The sequence below is a fragment of the Leucoraja erinacea genome, chromosome 4 (genome assembly GCF_028641065.1).
Source record: "Leucoraja erinacea ecotype New England chromosome 4, Leri_hhj_1, whole genome shotgun sequence".
NCBI lineage: Eukaryota > Metazoa > Chordata > Chondrichthyes > Rajiformes > Rajidae > Leucoraja > Leucoraja erinaceus.
Genome location: NC_073380.1, coordinates 15,618,090 through 15,638,763, shown reverse-complemented (window position 1 = coordinate 15,638,763; position 20,674 = coordinate 15,618,090). Strand labels below are relative to the sequence as shown.

Below are 20,674 nucleotides of genomic sequence, written 5' to 3'. Positions count from 1 at the left end.
GGTCAATGATGTTGCTATTATTCCATCCCATGTCTCCATTAATACTCCATAACTGGGTACTCTGCAGTATTTTATTCTTTAATTAGCGTAGCAATGTGTTCAAGAGGCCTAGATTAATAAAATAATCTAATTCCGCCATGACAGCTAGGAAGTTTGGAATCAATTCACTAAATTATCTGGCAGCACTTGGAATCTTGCATTCAGGTTTGGTTGCACACTCTAAGAAGGATGGGATAATGCTGGAGTGCAGAGGAAATTTACCATGACGTTAGTTATACGGTGAGATTCAAAGGGCTCTGCTTATTTTCCCTGCAGCGAACTCCTGCAAAAGCAGTTGAGGACTGACCTGATAGAACTATATAAGATTACTAGACTAAGTGCGACCCGTTGGGTCCCATGTTCACACGGAAGGCCTGGTCCCGCAACGCAATATTCCACCTCTCCATCAATTCCAATATTGGTGGCCAGTGGGGTGGGAGGGGGGGGGGTTCCAGAGGGATAGTATGGACATTGTGGGCCGAATGGCTGTTGAGCTGACAGTTGACTCATGGCTATTCCTTGAAATTCCATTTGAAGCAGGATGCAAGGCCACTAAATTCAAATGCAATTTCCTACCATTTCAAGCAGTATGCAAGGCCACCAAACTCAAGTGCAGTTTCATACCATTTCAAGCAGTATGCAAGGCCACCAAACTCAAGTGCAGTTTCAAACAGACAAACAAGATGAGAGTTTTAGTAATATATAGATAGATAGATGAGAGCCACTTGTAGGATAGTCAGACTTTTTATTCATTGTAGGGATATAAAAAATAAGACAGTACTGGACTAAGTGGGACCCGTTGGGTCCCAGCATCACACGGGAGGGCGGGTCCCCCAACGCAACATTCCACCTCTCCACCAATTCCAATATTGGTGGCCAGTGGGGGGGGGGGGGGGGGGGGGGGGGGGGGGGGGGGGGGGAGCTTTCTGGAGCGCTAGTATGGGTGTTCTGGGCTGAAGGGACTGGTATCCAGTGGGCTAGTATGGACACTGTGGGCCGAATGGATTCTTGGGCTGGCGGCTCAGTCACTCAAGCCTGTTGTGCTGTCAGCTCACTCACTCACGGCTGGTGGGCTGGCAGTTGACTCACGGCTATTCCTTGAAATTCCATTTCAAGCAGGGTGCAAAGCTACCAAATTGAAGTGCAGTTTCATACTATTTCAAGCAGGGTGCAAGGCCACTAAAGACAGCGAGTCGTAACCTCTCCCTCCTCCATCTGGCAGAGACTTAGCCACGCCCACACTTCTGGGTTTTATAGTCCCTACCCCCCTCCCACCAGAAGGGGAGTGGCCCTCATGGCGTGATTGACAGGAGAGAGAATCTCAACATTTTTTAAACACTATTAACTCTATTATTTTTCATCGATGGGAAAAATCCTCGGCACCTGATGAGCCGAGGGGGACTCTGAGTAAGATGTCCAAAAAATCACAGCTGTACGTGGTAGCGTTTTTTTTTCTAAAAACAATATAAAGCGCAAACAGGAAGTTGTCAAGATTAGACTTGAAGGCAAGGCAGCTTTAATTAGGAATGGCAACTTTTTAATTAGGCAAGGCAACTTTAATTAGGCAAGGCAACTTTAGCATTTCCAGACCAAAGGCAACACAGCTTTAGCATTTCCAAACCAAAGGCAACACAGCTTTAGCATTTCCAAACCAAAGGCAACACACCTTTAGCATTTCCAAACCGAAGGCATCACAGCTTTAGCATTTCCAAACCAAAGGCAACACAGCTTTAGCATTTCCAAACTATACTTTCAAATCACATTAAGGGCCCTGATAGGTCAGTAAAACCACTCAGTTTAGTAGACATGTGTTCAGTGTTATTCACAGCTCAGACTGAGAGACGTGACCCTCACGTTCGCTTCCCCCCCTCCCTGACTGAGTCCGGGTTTTATTGTCCCTCCAGAAGGGGCGTGGAGTAAGTTAATAATGCCTTACTTTTGATGAAATTCAGCGAGCAAACGCGATAATTCCCGATATTTTGGATCTTTAAATCTCCACGGCAAATGTTTGCTGTTCACTTCCGCTGTTTTCCACCTTCAGTTCCCTCTTGTAATTACCTTACTTTCTATCTTTTTTTTTGCCTGAAAATTTAGGTCCCTGTGCTTCACGGTCACCCCGACTAGCACAGAAAATTTCAGCTCAAAAAAAATCGTTTTTAACGGGTGGGAAAGTGCGTGTTTCCCCATTCACTAACATGTACTGATGTGACATATGTCCTCCAGTTAAAATTTTCGGTCACGTGAGGGGGGGGATCAACGCTCATTTGACATTTGGTGAAATCACCCTATACCTTGACGGTGTTCTGCTCAAATAACAGATGATGTGCCTTCAAAGGCAAAATTGAGTAAATAGACAGAACTGCAGATGCAAAACACAAAATGCTGGAGGAACTGAGAAGGTCAGGATCTTTTGCCACAGCCAACTTCCCCAGACCGGCTTCTGTTGATCCTGTTGATCCGGCACAGCGGATAATACGGCAAGGCTCTGGAACCAAGGGTGCCGCCGGAAAATCGGTGGTGGACCTTCATTTGCAAGGGATTGGATCTGAAGGCTGTGTGAGTGAGGGTGGGCGGGCCGAGCCCAATGCGAGTTTTACATTGTGGGCGCGGCTTTGACCTGAACGTGGGTGATTTTGATTTTTGACCAGAAGCCGAGTCTGGAAGTCCAGCAGCAGGTGAGCTGAACCTGTGGTCCGCACCTTGCCGCATGTGCCGCCCGCCGCAGCAACACGCAAGCGCCTGATGCATCTCTTTTCCCCAATGACAGGTTCCAGGAGGAAGAGGCGGGATGGGACCGTTCAATGAATACCACAAGGTAATGTCGCTTTAACATTCCCCCGAATTCCAGGGAGGAAAGAGGGCAGATTGGTGGCTGCATTAGTTAAATACAAGCTGGGGGATAAATTGCATGCGAAAAGGCGGTTAGACGCACTGGTCATTTGCTGGATGATGCCTCTTATTTCAGAGGAGGGTGAACACAGTGCGTTGCAAAGGATATGGTGTGTCTGTAAATGTCATTAAAGTGGGCCAGATAATTTTTTGGGGGCTGTAACGCAACGACTGAGGTCATTAAATAGCGGCTTCTACCCTGGGCTTCGGAGATGCAATCGCCGGGCGGGTGAAAAGCATTTGTATTCAAGACGGGAGTGTGTCAAACTAGCGTTGGTGTCACCCTTTGGGCTGCGTGTAGAACTGCGCCTTGCTGTTCCCGCAATGTCTAACTGTGCAACTGATAGCAGCACACACTGCCGTAGACAGACCTAGTTGGCATCCAGATGCAAGCGTCTCCGCAATGGAACAGGTAAATAAATGAGTGTGAAGATTTTTGTGTGTGTGTGTGTGTGTGTGGGGGAGAGGTTAGTGGAGGAGGTGTTGAAGAGGTGTTTAATTGGTTAGAGACGGGATCGATATCAATAATCGTGCACGCTATTTCTTTTGGGTTAGGATCAGAAGGTGCAAGAGAAACGAGGTCCACGCAGTCGCATCCCCAGACTGGTTCTCCGCCCTTATTCCCACATCCAGAAGCGATCGCCTTCGTCTGAATCGCCCTTGTCCGAGGAAGAGAGCCGAGATTACGACCTGAGCTCCAGCCAGTCGCGGAGATCCACCGCTACCGACAGCAGCATCAGTTTCTGTTCAGGTACCTCTGATGGCCATGGATTATTAATTTCTTGCGGGAGAAATATCGCCAATACAACTACTTGCTAATTGGAAAACGATATGTGTTTTTTTTATTATTCTTGGGAGAAGGGAGGCGTTGCTTTACCTATCATTTGTTTGTGGCTTTCACGTCTAACATTTGTCACTATCCTGCCGTCCGGCGGCTCTTTGTCAAGGTCAAGATGATGTGATATGAAATAAAATGCTGGAATCACTTGAAAATAGGGGGGAATTCAGGAAGAAAATATAATCAGGATTGGTTGCAATTCCACCTTAAAACAGTTTAAAGCAGTGACATGCCCCACCCCACATGCATTGTCAAACTGTGGTTTAATTTAATCGGAATCCACCATGTATGTAAATATCCACTGTAATTCTAAAATAATTTGACCAACTTTTGTTTCTTTAAATTATCATTCTAAATTGTAATCTATCTTGCTTTAAAAATAGGGAAAAAAACGCAATCCCCCCTTTTTTCCAAATAAAAAGATCCACTTTCATTGTAAAGTACAAATAATGAATTCCACCCTGCAGATCATTGTGTAGAATTAGGTCTCAAACACCATTTTACTCCTTGGTCTTGTATTTTAAGGTTTTATGCAGAAATTAAAACTGATTATTTTCCTCAGAATAATAACTCAATCAAAGGCTGTAAATGTAGATATTGGCCTTGGGAAAGGGAAGCAATGTTGTGCTTATTGTCTCTGATATGCTTAAAGTGATGTGACATGGTATCACAAAACAAATTAAGATTAAATCCAGCAGGTTCAGAGAGCTACTTGCATTGGACCAAAAGTTGAAATATTTGGACAACTCTAGCATTTGGAATGCAACGGAATCAGTTTTCTTCTTTGGATATGAAGCGCGTTGTAAGTTTATAGGTTATAGAAGCAGAATTATTTAGGTGTCCTTGAGACTCTTGAAAGGTGCCCATAAATAAAATGTATTATTATTATTAGAATTAGGCCATTCAGCCCATCAAGTCTACTCCACCATTCAATCATGGCTGATCTATTTTCCCTTTCAACCCCATTCACCTGCCTTCTCTCCATAGCCCCCTGACACCCGTACTAATCATAAATCCACCTTAAAAAATAGCCATTGACTTCTGTGGTAATAAATTCCACAGATTCACTACCTTCTGACTAAAGAAATTTCTCCCCATCTCCTTTAATTTATCCTATCCATTATGGTTTCAGTGCCTGAAATGGAAATTATGGGTTTTAGTTTCACCAATGGCAAATATTCACAACAAATGCAAATGTTTTCACAGCTATATTACACAATTAAGATGTTGGCTCAGTTGACCACTATGTACTGTGTAATATATGTCATACGTATTAAATCATAGCCTTGGACATTAAAATTGGGACAGTTTAATAAAGTGCAGTCTCAACAAAAATCTATGAGCTTGTTTGAACGTATGTAACCTATGAAAAACCAATAACTTGAAAAATCTGGGCAAAGCTTTATTTTGGTGATAACTCAGGCAATTAATACATTTTTAGTTGCAGAACTTGCTGTGAAACCTGGATGGGCAAAATCATTGGTTCAACTTTGGAGTTATTTGCACCCTAATGGTATCTGTCATCTGTAGTATATTAGACGATCAGGAAGGAAGGAAACTAATTACGGTTCTATGTTGAGGTGCTTATTCTTTTAAAAGTTTCATTGTTTTGAAATGAAGAATTGATTATTTAGAACTTTTTCATTAACATGTCAGTGCATAATGTTCTGAGGGATTCCAATAAATAGTATATGTATTAATAAAAATATAGGCCATTAGCTTATGATTATGACTTTTTGGCCAATACAAACACATTCAACCAGGTAAGGCTATTGCTGTCAAAAATATATTTAAATATATGCATTCATCTGAATAAAACTACACAGTAAAAAAATAAGGACTCATCATACCTTAGGGCATTTATGCAAAATTCTCTCCAGGGCTACCAGGCAAACATTTTCAGGCAAAACAAAAATTAACATGCATATTAATATATGTCAAGCAATGTAAAATAAAGATACTACCCATTTTAACATACTGTTGCATTCTCCTTAGCCATTTTCCACTGTTCCAGAAGAAAACACTATTCCTTGTTTTAAAAGTTACATGAAGGCCCAATCTCCTAAACCTAAAAATAACGATTATAAACGAGAGGTTTTGAAGTTATTTAGCCACAGATTGCATTCCCTCCCCCACATGTACCTCTGAGCTACTGTGTGGGAAGCAACTCATCCTGTTCTCAGCTAAGATGCAATTTGCAGGGTGTGAAATCTCAGAAGAGCTTGCCATCCTGAACAAGAAATGTGGTACAATAATAGCAAATCCACATATACTTCCTGCTTTGTTTACTCATTTTCAATTTCAGGTTTGCAAGATCCATCCAGCAAAAGGAAATGGAGAACTATGCAAACTAAATTTAAGCTAGTTGAAAATCAGCCAGTTCATTGGGTAATAGATGTGAATGGGTGGAACTATTTTTAGATTGTATTTGGATACCTGCCAACTTTAAGGCATTTATTACCGAATAAAAGCCAGGGCCATTCTATAGTGGTCAACTTGCCCTCCAATTGTTTTTATTATCAGTTGTGCTTTTGGGGACCAATCTACAAAGTTGTGCACAGCATCCCAGGCCCATGTCTAAGATTCAGATTCAATTTTAATTGTCATTGTCAGTGTACAGTACAGAGACAACGAAATGCATTTAGCATCTTCCTGGAAGAGCGACATAGCAACTGATTTGAATAAATAATAATAAGTGTCGGGGGGGGGTGGTGATTGGCTGTCACCGAGGTACGTTGTTGAGTAGAGTGACAGCCGCCGGGAAGAAGCTGTTCCTCGACCTGCTGGTTCGGCAACTGGTTCGGTCTAAGCTGTGGTGCCAGTGCTAAAGTTACAACCACAAAGGAAAAGGGAACATAAAGGCTTGCATAAATAGACACTATATGCATTAAATACTAGGCGTCACAGTTGTGTTAGCAATGCGTCATGAAGGTGCAGGTGTGTTCAAGCTTTTGGAATAGGTGGTGAGTGAAGGAATGGGATACCTGAGACACAGGATCCACCTATGAGGAGTGATTAAGAATACTAGGCCTATGCTTGATTTTAGATTAAGAGATGATCTCATTAGACATGCAAAATATTTATGGATCTTGAGTGAATAGATACAGGGAATATAGTCAAGTCAGGTTTATGGTTATATATGGATAGGCCAGGTTTGTAGGGAAATGGACTAAACACGGGCAGGTGGGATTGGTATAGCTGGGACATGTTGGCTGGTGTGGGCAAGTTGGACCGAAGTGCCTGTTTCCACATTGTATCACTCTATGACTAGAAAATGCACAAGTATCGTATGCTGCAAGTACAATTAAAATCTTGGTTGCAGCAGCACTGGAGGGACAGACGACACACAAAATGATAATTATACCTAAATTGCTCTTAATTCTTCTAGCCGGTGAAAATAGAAAAGGTTGTGCAAAAAAAAAGACATTAGTGGAAATCATAATTAGTAAATAATTCCATGACAGCGGAAGAGGTGTAGTGTTCTGTTGTTGTGATAGAATTAGGGATGTGCAGTTTGGTTCAAGACATTGATATTTGTAGGAAAGTAGCTCTTCCTGAACTTGGTGTTGTGAGACTCTGGGTATGTCCAGAACCACAAATAAGGGCTGGCCATATACAACTGAGGAGAAGAAATGTCTTTGCCCACTGCATGGTGAATTTGTTGCAATTCTCTGTGCAGGAGGCCTCTCGTGGATCTGCAGGTGAGTTGCAAAGAACATTCAAGACAGATCATAGACTAAAATATCTTAAAATAATGAAGAGATTATGAGCTTAGTGTGAGAGAATTAACAGATCAGCTGTGATCTTATTGAATGGCTGAGCAAGTATGAAGTACCGAAAGGCCTACACCTGCTTCTATTTCTTAAGTTCTTACCTTGCTTGCCTGCCTATTCCTCCACCAGTGCTAATTTTTCAATTTTAACCAGGCCTGTCTCTCTTGCTGTCTTGCCTCGTAGGCATACGGAGATAATTCTTCACACTTCCAAAACATGATAGGGATGGATTCATCGTTTTTATCTGATAGCATCAACTCGCTGCAATATAGTTAACCATGAGGCTGGTGCTAAATACAACATTCACTGATTGAGAACTGTTCTACACCAATTTGTAGATCAATTATTCTTTTTTGAAATTAGGATATAGTTTATATAAATGGTTTTGAATATACTGAAGATTTTAATGCAGATGAGAAAACAGTGCAGTGGATCATTTCTGAGATTAATATTATATTTACCCAGTGCTACCATCAGCCGCTGCTATAGTGTTCCCATGTATGTACCAGTCTCCTGATGTTTTGTCTAACTGATATCTCTCACTATCTACAGCTTTTTCAGATTCCCGCAGCTCAAGGTTTTAATTCTGTTATTTGTGGATCAGCTTCCTCATTAAAGAAAAAGATTTAAGATGTTTTAAATAAACCTCAGTTTTACGTGATAAGAAAAATATGCAAAGTAACAGTTATTATGCCATCAATTAAAACAGGGTCCCATTGTACATAAACATTTACTAATTTGGCTTCATTCTTTATATATGAATTATGTGTTAAATAACTTTATAAAAAAACACTGATAAACAAAATGAAAGGAATTGTCATATTATAATTTGACTGCACAGAAACTTGAGGAAGCTACTATATTGCTCACCTCTGCAAATATAACAATATTTCAAGAAGCATTTAGTATATTTGAATTAAATTCAGCAGTCTGTAACACTGGTGACATATTCTTGTATAATTTAGTGTTTCGTTAGTTTATTAGCTGACTGTCATACAATAGCATGAGACAATGTATACAGACCTTATGTTTACATTAGTGTGAGACAATAAGAAAATAGAGGCCTAAAGTCACATGACATGGCATGGAGCTGTTGGTGTCATGTCTGTGTCAGTTCTTCCACTGTTGATTTAATCAAATTCCTCTGCTTTTCCTCATAATTCAGTGACACTTTTCCCATTGTGCTTATTGAAATTCTTTCAGTTTTATTTTGAAATACATTCTACTTCCTCCAAGCTTCTAAACAGTGACTTCCATTTTGCAACAACTTGCCATCTAGATAAACATTGCTCGTCTCCCATTTTGCTAATTACTTTCTCTACTGTGTCACCTTGTCCACCCTTCTGGTATTGGAAAGAGATTCTCCTAGTATATCCTGTCAAAACACCTCAAATTTTAAAACTCTAATAAATTTCCTCTGACAAGGGGGGCCCCAGCTTTTCAAGTCTTTCCATGAAATTGTACCATTCTAATAAGTTCCTTAGACACTCTCTAAGGCCTTGATGTCCTTCTAAAGGATGATGGATGTGTTTTAATCTTTATTGACTGGTCTTAATTATCTCTCGTTCCACATTTTAAAATGTGTTTACGGACCTGCTGTCTTCAAGTCTAGTTCAGGACCTTGTTAATCTTTTGATATTTAGCTTCTCATAATAGCCTAATACTTTAAGACCCAGTTGCCAAACCTCAAAAATTCACAAACCAAATATTACTTGATACTTTTGTCAGAGGTTTTGTGGAATTTTGTCAAGTTTAATCAGTGAATATACAATCAAATTGGATAAAATGAACATCAAAGTCACAATACTGGATTTCTAGTTTTAGCACTGCTTGGCAAATAAGGCTGGGAGAACATGCATGGCGGCAGTCTAAAAAACAATAAAATATTTGCTCCTTGTTTTTCAACCAGAAATGTAATTGCATCATTTCTGAACCCAATTGTTCAGCTATTTACACATGAGAAGATAGAGTGAGACTCAGGTGATGAAAGAACAAAGTTGCTGCTTTTTCACAGCAGTTCAATTCAAATACTGCATGTGCATTCTGCACACTCCAAAATAGACTCTTCCAAACATTGTTTTGATTCATTGATGGAGGCATTAAAGATGCATTGCAAATCTAATGTTCCAAGTGTATAACAGTATATTCCTGCAATGAATTTGCTGGCTTACTTTTGAGTGGTTGATGGGCGTTTAGAAACATAGAAAAGTAGGTGTTGGAGTAGGCCATTCGGCCCTTCGGGCCAGCACAGCCATTCAATATGATCATGGCTGATCATCTAAAACCAGTACCCTGTTCCTGATTTTTCCCCGTATCCCTTGATTCCTTTAGCTCGAAGAGCTAAATCTAACTCTCTCTTGAAAACATCCAGTGAACTGGCCTCCACTACCTTCTGTGGCAGAGCATTCCACAGATTCACAACTCGGGGTGAAGAAGTTCTTCCTCATCTCAATCCTAAATGGCCTACCCCTTATTCTTAAACTGTGATCCCAATCGGGAATATTTTTCCTGCATCTAGGCTGTCCAATCCAATAAGAATTTTATATGTTTCTATAAGATCCCCTCTCATCCTTTTAAATCCCAATGTATACAAGTCTAGTCGACCCATTTTCTCATCATATCAGTCCCGCCATCCCTGGAATTAACCTGGTGAACCTACGCTGTACTCCCTCAATAGCAATAATATCCTTCCTCAAATTAGGAGACCAAAATTGCACACAATACTCCAGGTGTGGTCTCACCAGGGCCCTGTACAACTACAGTAGGACCTCCTTGCGCCTAAACTTAAATCCTCTCACAATGAAGGCCAACATGCCATTAGCTTTCTTCACTGCCTGCCGTACCTGCATGCTCACTTTCAGAGACTGATGTACAAGCACACCCAGGTCTCTGCACCTCCCCTTTTCCTAATCTGACACCATTCAGATAATAATTTGCCTTCCTGTTCTTGGCACTAAAGTGGATAACCTCACATTTATCCACATTATACTGCATCTGTCCACTCACCCAACCTATCCAAGTCACCCTGCAGCGTCATAGCATCCTCATCGCAGCTCACACTGCCACCCAGCTGTGTGTCATCTGCAAACTTGGAGATATCACATTTAATTCCCTCATCTAAATCGATAAATATATATTGTAAATAACTGGGGTCCCAGTACCGAGCCTTGCAGCACCCGACCTGTCACTGCTTGCCATTCTGAAAATGACCAGTTAATTCCTACTCTCTGTTTCCTGTCTGTCAACCAGTTCTCTATCCATGTCAATACCCTACCCTCAATCCCATGTGCTCTAATTTTGCACACTAATCTCTTGTGTGGGACCTTGTCGAAGGCTTTTTGAAAGTCCAGATGCACCATATCCACTGGCTCTTCCTTATCCATTCAACTTGTTATATCCTGAAAAAAAATTCCAGAAGATTAGTCAAGCATGATCTCCCCTTCATAAATCCGTGCCATCCACCGATCCTGTCACTGCTTTAACATCTTTAATAATCGACTCGAGCATCTTCCCCACTATCGATACAAGGCTAAGTGGTCTTTCATTCCCTGTTTTCTCTCTCCCTCCTTTCTTAAAAAAGTGGGGTTACATTGGCTACCCTCCAGTCCACAGGAACTGATCCAGAGTTTAGAGAATATTTTTAAATGATCACCAATGCATCCACGATACCTAGGGCCTTGAGTACTCTGGGATACAGACCATCAGGCCCTGGGAATTTATCTGCCTTTAGTCCCAACAGTTTACCTAACACCATTTCCTGACTAATGTGGATTCCCTTCAGTTCCTCCCTCCCACTAGATCCCCTAATATTTTTGGCAGATTGTTTGTGCCTTCCTTAGTGAAGACAGAACCAAAGCACATGTTTAACTGTTCTGCCATTTCCTTGTTTCCTATTAGAAATTCTAAACTTTAAAATAAAGTTGAGAACCTGGGAATAAGTGGACATTGGCAACAGCTCCCAACATTAAGATGTTACCTGTCAAAAAAAAAGGGAAACTAATAGTGTCAGTTGTCAAGGAAAGGTGTGTGGAAACAACCTCGGCAGAGGTTCCACAGAAGCCCTAGTTATCTTTATAGCTAAATCTCACGCAACTAAAAACTGCTGTCATTTCGACAGATTAAAATCTTGACCCCCAAGGTGTAAGAACTTGCATCAGGCAATGGAGCCATATAGTGTTTGCTGCTGGTGGAACCTGGATGGCAATGTTGGTGGTATCTGAAACACTCAAAGTAACTGAAATATACCATTTGCTCGGCGGCCTGTGGGTAGTGGTGCACCCCAGATTAGCTCCCAGGGCGTTCTCTCATTGGGGAAGCCACCTTAGTGCCAGACCTAATCCCTCCAACCCCAATGCCTTTCGCCAGGGTTCGGATTGAAAATCCAGCTTGACCTTGAAAGAGAACATTAACCTTGGGACATGCTGGGAAGGCAGTAAAGCACAGAGCAAACAATTTGAGCTCTCTTAATTTTGATGTCACTTCTAGATAGGGTGCGTTAAAAACAGTGTTATAATGTCAATTTAGAAAAAAATCGTCCGTTATCTGCTTGCAGTGTTCTTGAACATCACCATGTTCTTTGTTGGTTTTCTTGATCAGACGATACTGGATGTCCAAGCAGCCAGTCGGTATCCCCGGTTAAATCTCCTTCAAAGTTGGCCAATATTGTCTTAACGATTCCTACGGTGAATGAAGAAGAGGGCGGAAAGAAAAATAACTCTGGAACTGAGTGGAACGCTCACCACATTAGACATAAGAGGGAGCAGAAGTCATGCCTAGTGCAGCCAGGTAAGGAATTGTTCTTTAAGTTTACTTATAAACCAAAGTGTATCATTTGTTAGGTGGGAATGTGAAAGTACTCTATATATGTTACATGCTGTTCTCTGGATTTGGAGCTGTCATCTGAGCTTTTTACATGGTCACTTGGCATTACAAATTTAGACCGCTATATATTTTAAATGAGTCTGATAAGATTATGGAGTCGTGTAATGAACAATGTCGTAACTTTTTTTAAATTGTGGTCATTATAAATCATAATGATTGTGATAATGTTTGCATAAACTTGACGGATATTTTGGATGAATAATTATTTATTTCTCGGCGATCTTGTAGCTTGGGTTAATGCTGATCATTTTATACGACAGCCTGGCATATTGTCGAGTTTTTGGACCAACAGTATTGTTGACATATGTGAGGGGATGTTTGTGAACTGGAGTCCATTTGAAACGAGTATCTGGGAGGAAGATATGAGAGTGCGGCCTTTGGTCTATAGAAAGGGAGCTAAATGATGATCAAGCGCAAGTGAAAAGAATGTAATGATCTACTGAGCAGTTAATATTATGTTTCAAACAGTTGGAGACATTAATATTCTTCTTGTAGCATTTTCATCAATTCCAGGCACTATCTAAAACATCGGTAGAAAAGGAGATTATCAAAAACTAAGCCTCAGATTTTCACATTTTCTATTGAACATTGTTAATCATACTGGGCTTGAACAAACTGTTAAATGGCCTGAAAGAAGGTTAGCCAAGAATGAAAACCATTTATGATAATTGAGACTGAAGTAGGATCATGAATCATTGATGTTTGTACGAGGCAGTGAAAATATACAACATCTCATCTTGCCCTCTGGGCATATTGTGGCCTTCTGGACTCGATGCTGAATTATTCAACTTGAGGGTAGTCACTTTATCTGTAACAAAACTGGTTATTTCTGCTGTAAGCCGTCTATCTGTGGGGTGGGTCCAGTGTTTCTCTCTATTATTACAGCCTGCTATTAGCAATAGCATTGTCCCTCACCCCTGCCATTAGCAATACAGCAAAGAAGCACGATCACCTTCTTTCTAACTGTCTCTGTTATACCAATTGTACCCACAAACTGAAGTTGGATCCCAATCCGAACCGTTGACTATCCAAGTCCTCCAGGGGTGCTGCCTGACCCGCTGAGTTTGAGAACACTTTGTGTTCCATACATTTCCTCCTCCCCCCCCCTCCCACCCCAGCAATCCTGGCCTTGCCTATGACAGATATTTCCTGTGTCCATTCTTCTGATCAAGTTCCCTGCAACCTAAATTAACCTATTTTGATCTACTACCCCAGTTATATAGGTGTTCGATAGATGCTGCTCATTTTCGGAATATTTTTATTTTACTTCAGATTCCTACATTTTTTATTTTTTATTTTGGTGTGATGTAATAAAAACAAGCATTTCTCTTCTCTACAAAATGCTTTTGATAAGAAAGGACTGGGTAGAATCGCTGTTTCTCAAAAGAATGAGCCAGTCTGTTGCCTTATGCACTTAGGAATGGACACAAATGTAGCAAAGAGCATTCACCCACATGTCTGATCCAAAAACCAATCTCCAACCAAATCTGACCTGCTGTCCCTCGACGTTAGTCAAACTTTGGAAATGGCAGTGACAGGGCTGCCAACTCTCACGCTTTGAGCGTGAGACTCGCGCCCTCGAGCAAACTCTCACGCCCTCACGCTCATCAGAAATCTCTCACGCTCAGTGGTGAGATATTTTGTGTTCAACGAAAATTTCAAAACTCGGATAAACTGCATGGTCCGCGGGCCTGCGGCCGGAACAGATGCGGGGAGCCGGGACGGACGAGTGTTTGCCGGAGCCGGCGTGTCGCTCGCTGCAGCTCTGGCCATGGAGCACTTGTGCATGTCCCGGGCGTCGGAGGCGTCAGAAGCGTTGTGCCGCTGCCACTGCCGCGAGAGACTCTGTGCCGAAGGGACAGACTCCCAAAAGGAGGTGGAGAGAGAGAGAGGGGAAGGAGACAGGGAGACGGGGGGAGAGGAGAGAGAAGGGGGTGTGAGAGGGAGAGGGAGAAACGGGGCGAGTGAATGGGAGAGAGAGAAGAGGGAGGGGTAGGGGAGAGAGAGAGGGGGAGAGTGAGGGAGGTGGGAGAGGGGGGGGAGTGAGAGAGGGGTGAGAGGGAAGAGAGAGGGGGTGGAAAGGTAGGAGAGGGAAGGAGAGAATGGGAGAGAGAAGGTGAAGAGAGAGGGGTGGTAAAAGGGAGAGGGGGAGGGGGGGAAAGATAGATAGGGGGGGGCAAAGAAAAAAGAGAAAGACAGAGGAGAAAGAGAGGAGAGAGGGCAAGGGGAAGAGTGAGGGAAGAGGGAGAAATGGAGGAGAGAGGGGGGAAGAGAGAGAGGAGAGACAGAGAGAGAGGGGAGGGGAGAGTGTGGAGAGGGAGAGACAGGGGAAGATAGAGAGGGAGGGAGAAAGAGGTTGGGGGGAAGCGAGGGGAGAGAGAGAGGAGAGAGAGAGAGAGGGAGAGAGAGAGAAGAAAGAGAGGGGGGAGAGAGAGTTAGGGGAAAGAGAGGGAGAGAGAGAGGGGACAAGAGAGAGGGGGGAAAGTAAGGTGAGAGGGAGAGAAAGAGGGGGAGAGGGAGAGAGGGAAGGGGAGAGAGGAGGGGAGAGAGAGGGGAGAGAGGGGGTGAGAGAGAGAGAGGGGAGAGAGAGAGGGAGGGGGGGAGAGATAGAGGGAGAGGGGGGGGGGGGGGAGAGAGCGAGAGTCTCTGTGTCGAATTTGCCCAGGTGACCGGCATGGATCAGGCTGCGGCTCGGTGCAACCTGGAGGACAACCAGTGGCTGCTGGAAGTAAGTACCAAGCACTGGGTAGAAACGGTGGAATATAGTGGACTTCAAATGGGGGTGGTTGGAGAAAGCATCCTGCTTGCCTGGTAGATTTTCACTTACTGCAACTGCAGGAAAAATGTTCCTGATGTTGGGGGCGTTCAGAACCAGGGGTCACTGTTTAAGAATAAAGGGGGGGGGGGGGGCAATTAGGACTGAGATGAGGACAAACTTTCTTCACGTAGACAGTTGTGAATCTGTGGAATTCTCTGCCACAGAAGGCAGTGCAGGCCAATTCACTGGATGTTTTCAAGAGAGAGTTCCATTTAGTTCTTGGAGCTAATGACATCAAGGAATATGGGGAAAAAACAGGAAAGAGGTAGTGATTTTAGATGAATAGCCATGATCATATTGAATGGCAGTGCTGGCTCGATGGGCCGATGGCCTATTCCTGCACCTATTTTCTATGTTTCCATGTTTGAGTATATGGCAATAAAACTCGTGATCACTTGATTTTGAAGCATTCATGCATGGTGGAGGTATAATGTAGTCATAGAGTGATACAGTGTGAAAACAGGCCCTTCGGCTCAACTTGCCCACACCCACCAACATGTCCCAGCTACGCCACCTGCTTTTGGTCCATACCTCCAAACCTGTCCTGTCCATGTATCAGTCTAACTTTTTCTTAAATGTTGGGATGGTCCCTGCCTCAACTACCTCCTCTGGCAGCTTGTTCCATACACCCATCACCCTTTGTGTGGATAAAGTTACCCCTTAAAAAGTTACCTCTTAAAAATACTTCATACAAAAAACATTGAAACATCTACTTCTCTCCCTTGAAAACATTGAAAACTTCTACAGTGCACTAAAACATGATTTTAATACATACAATTTCAAAAGGTTCCTACCATTCTTCCACACCCTCTCCCCACTCGGTTGCTCTACTCCCTCACCGGATACCCCCAAGGCCAGTGATCAGTGATTGCACAGCCTCCCCCCTTTCAAAAACGCTCCAATCCAATTTAAAGCATATATATTGCATTCAAGTGTAAGTTATAAGACTCGCTTATAGTATGCACCATATTGCACAATTTCAAGCTGAAAAATGCAAATGTTCCGTACCAATGGGGGGGGGGTCCCTCCTCCCCCCCCCCCCCCCCCGGTCGCGATGCTCCCTCGGGCTTGGTCTCGCGTAAATTTCTCACTCCCAACTCTCACCCAATGTTGGCAGCCCTGCAGTGGGGAAGGGGGCTGGGGGTTAGTGGAGGTCACATTAATCAGAAACCCACCTGGAAAGCCACATGATTACTGTGGTACAAAATCAGACCAATGTCTCCCTTTTGCTCAGGCCCTCGAGTCCTGGCAACATCCTCGTAATAAAACATCTCTGCAATTTTTTCCAGTTCAATGGCATCTTTCCATGAAGTTATACTCCAGTTCCAAAATTTAGTCTCAGTGGAATATATTGTACTGTTGCTACTGCTTGATATGTTTATCAATAACAACTGAGAACAGACATTATGGTCCACAACAACTTGAGATTCATCTATAAGTGTTGCATGGCATGATTACCATAGTCTGCCTCTTCCTGTGTATCAGTTAGTGCCTTTCATAGTATTCTGCTGTGTGATCATTATTGGACAGGTAAATTGTGCTTCATCAGAGTGTTCAAACATTGTCTCTCGCATAGTGCTTAGGATGCAGTCCTGGGAATGCGAGTTATAGCAGAATCAGCAGTAAAAGGAGTCATTACACATTGTCTGGGAGGATGCATCAATCGCAGTGAGTTACTGTGCTGAGGTCCTTGCTGCAAATTCAGCAATGATTCATCCCAAGGTTGGATGTGAAGAGGGGGGATGCTAGAGTGTTAGAGTCGCACAGTGTGAAACAGGCCTTTTGGCCCAACTTGCCCACACTAGCCCATATGCCCCATCTACACATGCCTCTTTGGCCCAAATCCCTCTAAACCTATCTTATCCATGTACCTGTCCAAATGTGTTTTAAAACGTTGGGATAGTACTTCCTCAACAACCTCCTCAGGCAGCTCATTCCATATGCCTACCACCCTTAGTGTGTTTTAAAAAAAACGTTGCCTCTCAAGTTCCTATTAAATCTTTGCCCCCTCACTTGAAACCTGTATCCTCTACTTCTTGATTTCCCTACTTCGAGTAAAAGACTGTGCATTTACCCTGATCTATTCATGATCTTATACACCTCAATAAGATCACCCTTCATCCTCCTGCACGCCAAGGAATAAAGTCCCAGCCTGCTCAACCTCTCCCTATAACTCAGGCCCTTGAGTCCTGGCATCATCCTTGTAAATCTTCTCTGCACTTCCCGCTTCCAGTTTAACAACATCTTTCCAATAATAGGATGACCACAATACTCTAAACGTGACATCATCAATATCTTGTGCAACTGGAACGTCGACTTCCCAATCTCTGTACTCGGTACTCTGACTGATGAAGGCCAATGTGCCAATTGGTTTCTTCACCACCCTCTCTACCTTGCCACTTCCAAGGAACTACTACCTGCATTTCTCGATCCCCCTGCTGTACAACACTCCCCAGAGCCCTACCATTTACCATGAAGGTCTTCCCAAAATACAATACCTCGCACTTCTCTGTATCAAACTCCCACCTGCCCAACCGATCACGATCCGGCTGCAATTTTTGACATCTATCTGCAATACCACCCACTTTTGCACCATTGGCAACTTGCTATTCATATCATGTACTTACTCATCTAAATCATTGATTAGATGACAAACAGCAATGGGCCCAGCACCAAAACCACTGGTCACAGGCCTCCAATCCAAAAAGCAACTTTCCACTATAATTGCTTCTTTTCATAAAACCATTTTTTTTGCCTCTAGCTTCCCACAATGCCCTTGGATATATCTGATCAGACCGGGAGATTGTGTCTACCGTCATATGCTTTAGGTCCTTCAGCACTTTCTCAAATGTAATACTGACTGACCTCAAAACACTTGACTGCCTCAAGTTCTTTGGTCCTCATGTATGTCTCAACGGTAAAAACAGAGAAATACTCGTTGGGGACCTTGCCTATTTCCTGTGGCTCCACAGAGTTGACTGCTTTGATTCCTGAGGGGCCCCATTCTTTCACTGGTTTCCATTTTACTGTTCATGTGCTTATAAAATCTATTGGGGTTATCCTTAATGCTATCTGCCAGAGCTATCCCCTATCCCCCTATCCCCTTTCTGTTCTGCTGATTTACTTTTTTAGCGTGCTCCTCAGTTTCTGAAACTCTTTCATGGATATACTTGATCCCAGCTGCATATACTCACCCATAGCTTCCTCTTATTCTTGACCAGAGCCTCAATTTTTCTCATCACCCTAGTTTGCTTGCACCCGCCTCAGATTCAGATTCAGATTCAGATTCAATTTTAATTGGCATTGTCAGTGTACAGTACAGAGACAACGAAATGCATTTAGCATCTCCCTGGAAGAGCGACATAGCAAACGATTTGAATAAAATAAAAAAAATAAGTGTCCGGGGGGGGGGTGGTGATTGGCAGTCACCGAGATACGTTGTTGAGTAGAGTGACAGCCGCCTGCCTTGCCCTCCACTCTAACGGGAACATGCATGTCCTGGACTTTTGTCAGCACATTTTTCAAACAATCCCACATTCTGGACGTTCCTTTCCCTTCAAACACCCTGCTCCAACCAACCTAAGTGAGTTCCTGTCTAATATCTTCAAAGTTGGCCTTGCCCCAATTTAGAATTTTGACTCGTGGGCCCACCCTGTCTCCATCCATAACCATCTTAAATGTAAGAGAATAGTGGTTGCTAGTTCCAAAACATAGAAAACATAGAAACATAGAAATTAGGTGCAGGAGTAGGCCATTCGGCCCTTCGAGCCTGCACCGCCATTTAATATGATCATGGCTGATCATCCAACTCAGTATCCCGTACCTGCCTTCTCTCCATACCCTCTGATCCCCTTGGCCACAAGGGCCACATCTAACTCCCTCTTAAATATAGCCAATGAAGTGGCCTCAACTACCCTCTGTGGCAGAGAGTTCCAGAGATTCACCACTCTCTGCGTGAAAAAAGTTCTTCTCATCTCGGTTTTAAAGGATTTCCCCTTTATCCTTAAGCTGTGACACCCTTGTCCTGGACTTCCCTAACATCGGGAACAATCTTCCTGCATCTAGCCTGTCCAACCCCTTAAGAATTTTGCAAGTTTCTATAAGATCCCCTCTCAATCTCCTAAATTCTAGAGAGAGTATAAACCAAGTCTATCCAGTCTTTCTTCATAAGACAGTCCTGACATCCCAGGAATCAGTCTGGTGAACCGTCTCTGCACTCCCTCTAAGGCTCATCTACGAACACATCATCCATTTGCTCCTCCCAATTTGCTTTGGAAAGGTTCAGGTGAGTGTTGCTATTGCTGAGCTCTGAGATGCATGACTCAGACCAACACCAGTGCAGTGTTAATGATCTGCTCGGATTCTGCAGTCTCCCTTGTCAACTCCTGTCAGATGCGATAGAAGTTGTTTCTCTGCCTCAATGCTTGGCTGCACAATCCTCCCCTGTCAAAAAATTCCTCAGTGGTAACAAACCTAATGGGCGTTGCTGGTCACTGAGTTTGTACAACAGAAATTCCACCCAGGTTTGACGGAAGTATGATTTTAATTTTGTAATCATCTCAAAATGTTCAAAGCTTTCTTTGATTGTCAGTTTATTGGTGGATTTGAAATATTTTGCTTTCACTTTACCAATAAAGTTCACTTCTTCCCAAGCCTGGCATTGAATGAGGTGCCTGCACAGTACAGGGTTGTTGTGGCAGCAGCCTCTATTTGTAAATAAAAATGTGTTGCATAAAGGTTTCTCCCTATATAATTCCTATACTGGATCTTGCTATCAACTGTTACAGACAACTAATGGTCATTGCCTTTGGCTTCCTCAGTGTGGCGAGATCAGACAGCAGGAGCATTAGGGGTTATGGGGGGAAAAGGCAAAAGAATGGGGTTAGGAGGGAGAGATAGATCAGCCACGATTGAATGGCGGAGTAGACTTAATGGTCCGAATGGCCTAATTCTGCTCCAATCACTTATGACCTTATGAGTGTAATTAAAAGGTTGTATGGACATTGCACACTTTCCCTTTCAAACTTGATTGACTACATTTACCTTAAAGGAAGGAAGGGCTCCAACCCCAGACTGGCCTGTGACATGCTGATCAGAGTCTCGTGGTCTCGGCAAGATTCACTCAGTTATATTCTCCCCAGGCCCAGGAGGTCAGGTAGATGATGCGAATAACAAAATGCAGGGGCAGGAGCATATCTGACTCCCACAATTAGTTTTAGAGATACAACACGGAAACAGGCCCTTGATCAGCCATGATCACATTGAATGACGGTGCTGGCTCGAAGGGCCGAATGGCCTACTCTTGCACCTATTGTCTATTGCCGTTGGCCCACTAAGTCCACATTGACCAGCGATCCCCACACATTGACCCTACCCTACGCACATTAGGGACAATTTTACACATACACCAAGCCAATTATCCTACAAACCTGTACG

At 43.1% G+C, this 20,674-nt stretch overlaps 1 protein-coding gene across 5 annotated transcripts in view; it reads left to right on the top strand.

Moving 5' to 3' along the window:
* The window catches only part of sybu (syntabulin (syntaxin-interacting)), a 90,141-nt gene that overhangs the window by 25,143 nt on the left and 44,324 nt on the right, over positions 1-20,674 (top strand). For 3 of the 5 annotated variants that reach the window (XM_055633757.1, XM_055633753.1, XM_055633754.1), the window contains 3 exons: positions 2,807-2,854; positions 3,484-3,679; positions 12,136-12,324. In XM_055633757.1, the coding sequence (XP_055489732.1) occupies positions 2,828-2,854; positions 3,484-3,679; positions 12,136-12,324 (412 nt within the window). In that variant the 5' untranslated portion in view covers positions 2,807-2,827. Of the gene's footprint in view, positions 1-2,658; positions 2,715-2,806; positions 2,855-2,917; positions 3,341-3,483; positions 3,680-12,135; positions 12,325-20,674 lie in introns of those variants that run through there. The other 2 variants (XM_055633755.1, XM_055633756.1) reach the window with 2 other exon arrangements.